Source organism: Helobdella robusta, assembly GCF_000326865.2.
Source record: "Helobdella robusta unplaced genomic scaffold HELROscaffold_4, whole genome shotgun sequence".
Taxonomy (NCBI): domain Eukaryota; kingdom Metazoa; phylum Annelida; class Clitellata; order Rhynchobdellida; family Glossiphoniidae; genus Helobdella; species Helobdella robusta.
This window is the reverse complement of record NW_008704902.1, coordinates 664,864-671,091: the sequence shown is the minus strand read 5'-3', so window position 1 is coordinate 671,091 and position 6,228 is coordinate 664,864. Positions and strand designations below refer to the sequence as shown.

The 6,228-nt window shown below is 34.2% G+C and overlaps 1 protein-coding gene across 1 annotated transcript; it reads right to left on the bottom strand.

The window, feature by feature from the left end:
- Positions 1–284: 284 nt before the first annotated feature.
- On the bottom strand, positions 285–3,633 carry HELRODRAFT_106899 (hypothetical protein; the record flags this gene model as incomplete). The annotated part of the gene is made up of 7 exons (XM_009024404.1): positions 3,342–3,633; positions 3,038–3,259; positions 2,665–2,748; positions 2,239–2,368; positions 1,070–1,229; positions 761–869; positions 285–404 (listed from the first exon to the last, which is right to left on the bottom strand). The coding sequence occupies exons 1-7, from the start codon at positions 3,600–3,602 to the stop codon at positions 285–287; spliced, it is 1,086 nt and encodes a 361-aa protein (XP_009022652.1). The 5' UTR covers positions 3,603–3,633.
- Positions 3,634–6,228: the final 2,595 nt, after the last annotated feature.

Here is a 6,228-nt window from a genome sequence, read left to right as displayed (position 1 = left end):
CGAAGACCATAGTTTAATCAACTTTCCTAAATTGAAACTCCAAAACTATCACAGTACTAGTTCTGTTTCATAACTTAAACAAAAATACACAAAAAATAGTAGGTATACTATACATGTACATCACCACTATTTGATCAACAATTTCTTTATCTTTTAATTAACTCAATTGAATGCCATAATTACAAAACTAAATTGCTTAACTTGTGATTTATTTAAAAAAAGACAATATTTTTTTTGTAAAACTAATATTCTAAGTATGAATATAAAACAACATTTAAATAATATTATAAATATTTATCGAGTCCCTTCTTAATTTCCATCATCATGGTGCCAAACCAGACTCTCTCCCTCTCCATTAAATCCATCATGATGTCAACATGGTCGCAGCCATTCAAAAGTCGAACCTGCAATAATATATTGAAACATTAACATTAACATGACGAGATCTATCTAGTGAGTTGAGGAAAGTACTTTGCTAGTGGCGGTTCAAAAGTTTCAATTTGATAATTTTATGTATTTAACCACATATAACCAGCCTATAATCAACTACAAATAACCAATCTCCAATCAGCCATCTATCTGACCGACCGACCAATCAACAATTCAATCAACCAGACTCAACTAACTAACCACATATCAACCGTACAATCAATCATAACAAACTGACCAGCAATGAATAAACCATCAACCAAGCAATCAATCAATCATCTAACAAACCAGCTAGCCAACCAACCAGCAGCAACAACCAATCCCAACCCACCTGAACCGTCTTATCCTTCCTCAGCGAGAGAGCAGCTCCGAAATTGAGAGACGAATTTACGGGAACAGTGTTATCACAAGTGCCGTGGTACAAATGCATCGGTGGCAACCTGTACATTTACATCATGACATTTATATTTTGTGGTGACAGCAACGACAATGGCAATGAAATTAATGAAAACACGATATGGTGATGACATTCTGACAGCAGTCACAATTACGATAATAATAAATTGGACGGAGACAACAATAACGACTCAATGACAGTGATGATTTTACAATGATGAAGATGGCAATGACCCGACCTGACCTGACATGTTCAGGAAGACTGCTGAGAACAAGGATGGGAGAAAAAATGTGGAACTGTTGAAGATTGTCGTACATAACTCGTGACATGTTGGAGAAGTTCTCTATTCCGTTCAGCGTCTGATATTCGTAATGTTCTTTAATGTCATACACACCGGCCAGACCTGAGGTAAAATGTCAGTGTTGAAGCATGTGACAGTTACAAGACCTCTTTCTAATCAGAATGACTCAATTAATACTATTAAAATGATGTAAAATAGCAATGAATTTTGAATTAGCAATTATGGATAAATAAATGAATATAACAATAATCATACCTATGACGAGTCTAATAGATTTGAGCAGGTTACTATTTTCTGCATTATCATCTCCAGTTTGATGCAGTTTTCGTTGTTGTTCCATCACATCGACTTCTGGTTTCTTCCTCTCATTACCAGCAGGTTGACTCTGACTCACACCACCACTACCACTAATGACAGCAACGACATTGGCCACAGGGACATCCTCATCTTTCTTGCCTACCTTGTTATTTTCATCTCCAACAACAATGAATGATTCGGTTGCAATGCTGGTTGGTAAGTTTGTAGACCTGGAAGCTGGCAGAGATGCACCATTTTCATCGAGACCATACTTACTCACTTTAATCCAATTCTTACCATTCTCCTCACCACTACCATCTTGCTTGGATTCATCCAGTATGACGTCGATGTTTGCTTTGTCGATGATGTCATCATCTTCATCATTGTCGTCATCATTGTGTACGATCACCATGCTGGCTCCAATGACTGACTCCATCATCTGTTGTTCACTTTGTTTAACAGGATTGTCACCATTGTTATCATTTTTATTACCATCATCATTGTTGTTATTATTGTCGTTATTGGTGTTGGTGACATTAACATCTCGACTCCTCCTATCATCATTGAAATGTGTGGCATGAAATGGCATGGGCTCTGGAATTAAATGCACCTTGAACGGGGTGGTATCTGTTAGAAAATTATTCAATTACTGATTCGTCATTGATACTATCAAGTTATTTTTACACCACCATCTAGCATCATCAATACAACTCCCAAACTTGATCTCATTTTCAACATCTCTAATAGCATCTCAATCCAACTCACACACAACCACCACACCTCACCACACCACCATCTTAATCATTCAACTGACCATGGACCGTAGGAAAGTTGGTCTCTTCGAGGTATTCAGGATTGTTGTCCAGGTACTTCCTGCAAAGTTCTCCAATGGTGAGTGTGGCCAAGTGGACACCAGCTGAGTGACCAATCATTACCACCCGATTCTTAGGGCACAAATTTGCTTACAAATTATTTCATTTTAATGCATTTTGTTAGATTGACCATCAGAATTATTTTTATTCATTCCAATATACATTGTGATTCTTATTGACCGACAACATCATTGGCTTAATTGAATAAAAGAATCTATTGGCTGCCATTTCAACATTACCATTTTGTATCATATTTTAACATTACCGCTGTCAATAAAATATTAATTTACACTTCAAGTTCATGAGTGAGTCAATATAAAATATCATTGTTGAAAAATAAACTATTAACAGACAACGGTCTTACTTACTTTATCTCCACCATAGATAATTGCATTGTTTTGAACCCACTGCAGCACATCACTGACATCTTGCACCATGTCATCAACGAAACCCTGCAAATGTGCATTACACAAATTTTAAAATGTAAATAAATGAACAACATATAAGTGACCGTGTTGCAGCAGTTGGTGAATATTTAGATAAGTTTTCAATAGCATCAAATAGTCCTTCATTTAAAATTGCATGCTAACAAGAGTAATAAGTTTAACTATGTTTGATTTAACAAAAAAAACTGCAACTGTTAACATGTAGAAAATTAAAGAAGCATATATAAACATTGGTCATGTATGATGTACAAAATTAAAACAGCAACAAAACAATTATGAAGAAAGATGGACCTACCCTGGGATACAATGTGTAGTTGGGGCAGACAACAATGCAGTTGAAGAGGCTGGCCAGGTTGGAGCAGAGCAGGCCATAAATATTTTTGTCCCCGCTACTCCAACCACCCCCATACAGATATATTATCACTGGTTTCAGTGGTTCAGTGTTGTTGGTTGAAGTGTATCGTGATCTCCCTTTGTAAACATCTAATGAATTTCTGTTTTGACCATATTCTATATCCTTTGGAACAAACCAATAGAGCCTTATGAATTTTATGTAATATTTGAAAACTGAATTTAAAAATTGTTAAGAATGTAATAACTTTTATGAGCCTATCTATGGTTTCATTCCTGTAGAAATCAGTCCAAGCAAAATACAACTTGATGTATTTGAAGTACTTAAGTTCACGAATTAGTGAATAGTTGAAAGCATAAACTCTCTTTGGGTTTAAAGCTCTTAGAAACCTGTTATGTGACTTTGATGGCTTGCCATATATCAGCTCTGCAACAAAAGCTATAGCATAGGGAATAAAGAGAACTGTGGATGTTGCAGCCAATGCAACCCTGAACATTTTTCTCAGCATGTTTCCTTTCTGTTTGGTCAGACAGGTTACCTAGAAATGAAATAATGGATTCAGTTAATTTTTAATATTTATCAAATACATCAAAACTAAAAGTTGAAATATAGTATCAGCCTATGAAGTAATAAAGCTTAACAAAGGATCATGTAACTAAATTAACAATTAACTATTTCTATGATAAATTATATTTTTATTATAAATATATACAAATGACCATCAAATATTCAGATGTGTAATGCAGATATGGCATGTAATGAAGAAAACACACTCAAAAGATCACAACATAACACATTAACCAAGTGATCAAGAATACCAACTTCAGTTCAAACAATTTTTGAATTTTCATTCATTTTATCACTCCCTGCTGTTTGCTTTTACTTTTTTTTATACATTTACTTAATTTAAAAAAAGACAGGCAGTTCAACATTACATTACTGTTGAGTTGAGGATTTATCAATTTATTAGATCATGCCAAAAATCAAAGTTAAAATAAAACACCAACCCAAAAAAAAACTCTCAGTTGTTTTTTATTGCCTGTTCTTTGTAAAATGTAGTAAAACCTTAACTAATAAGTAATAATTAATTATGTGGCTAGCCAATCTTCTAATAATCTAATCCTAATGCTAATACTTGCAATCGCTATGTTAAAATATAGAAGTGAATTTTTACGCTTCAGATTTCAGCAGTATCAGTGACGGCATCATACGAAATCATGATGAGCTGATTGAAAACTTTGGAAGGTCTGGGAAGAAGAACCAACTGATAATCAAAGTGACTGAGAAAAAACAAAAATAAGTTTAAAGAACGCGCCGCATGCCTTGCACGATGGCCATAAGCAAAACTCGTTTTCAAGTTTAAATGATATAAAATGTTAAATAATAATAATTCCAAGTCACCGTTCTTGGCTAAAAAACATGTGAAAATTTTGTCAAAATGAAAAAAAATTCTAGAATTTAATCAAAACCGTGTATGAAGAAGAAGCGGTAGGCAGAAAACTCATTGAGTATGGAAAGCTAATTATTGAAAAATTAAAATTATTTGTTGAAAAAATTTATATGTATTTAATTTAAATAAAATTAAATGTTTTTAATGTTTTAGTAAAAATGGGTGTAAAAAAAATTGGCATGTACATAAAAAAACTCTGTAATGATGAATCTCTGTTTTATTTATTTTTATTTTATTTATTCACAAAACCAGAGGGTTAAAAAGAAACCACTTATCCGGTAAGAAAAATGAAAAAAAAAATGTTCGAAAGATGAATCGTACGTCTATGAATAAAGTAAAAACATAGGATAATAACAGAGATCGATGCACAATGATCTTAATGAATAATGAAAAAGTTTATAGTCAAACATAGATAACTTCATAACTTAAAATATGTACTACTGATATTATAATTGGTAAATGATATGACAGTTTTAGCCAACAGAGTTAGTTAGGCATATATGTAAATATTAAACGTAATTTAACAATAAATCACATTATAATTAAAAATCTATTTAAATCAATAGTGAGTAAATGATTTTTGAAGACAGCAAGTGAAGTTGAAGACACTACGTCTGCCGGCAATGCATTCCACACTCGGATAATCCGGATACAGTAGAAATATTTTGTTACGTTGTCTCCAGCGTTGAAATCTTGCAGTCGACATGGGTGACCGCGAGTTGACAGATAATGTGAAGGGATGAAAAAACCATTTAAATCTGTGTTGATGAGGTTGTGTAGTATTTTGTACAGCAAGCACAAATCAAGAACCAATCTACGCCGCTCAAGTGTTTGTAGTCCTACCGCTTGCAATCTAGACAAATATGGAAGATGACGAATTGACGGAATGAATTTGGTAAATCTTCTCTGAACATTTTCAATCTTGGTTATTTGATATTTGTAGTGCGGATTCCATAGCGGTGAGCAGTATTCAAGTAGAGGACGTACATAACTGCAAAAAGCCTTCACAAGTAGATCCTTATTCTTAGATGTGAAATATTTGACGATTAAGCGAGCGCGGGAAGAAGCCTTGTGAGTGATGTTGTTGATATGCGCATTAAAGTTGAATTTGCTGTCCACTATCACACCAAGATCTCTGAAGTCATTTGTACAACTGAGAAGATGTTGATCTATATAATATTGATGTGGAACTAATGTTGATCTCGAAGATGGAAGAAATGAGCAATGACAGCATTTACTCGGAGAGAGTGGCAACTGCCATTTGATGCTCCAAGCTGTTATATCGTTGATGGCCTGTTGAAGTTGAACTGAGTTGGATGAACGGCTGTATAATTTAATATCGTCAGCGAATAGCAAACTTGAAACTGAAATAGATGAAATGCGTTCAACAATGTCGTTAATCAATCAATCAATCAATCAATCAATTAGCTTATAAAGCGCTATTTCCGCGATGTTCAACAGCGCTCCTCAATGAATTTTGAAAACAGATGGGTCTTGAGATCCGCTCTGAACTTCGCAAGTGATGGAGAAATAGTTAGAGAAGTAGGTAGAGAGTTCCAGAGAAAAGGACCAGAAAAAGCAAAAGCAGATTTGGCAAAAGAGTGTTTAACACGAGTTAAGAAAAAGCGAGAAGAAGAAGACGATCGTAAACCGGGGCGTTTAGGTTCAATTAATATATCTGATA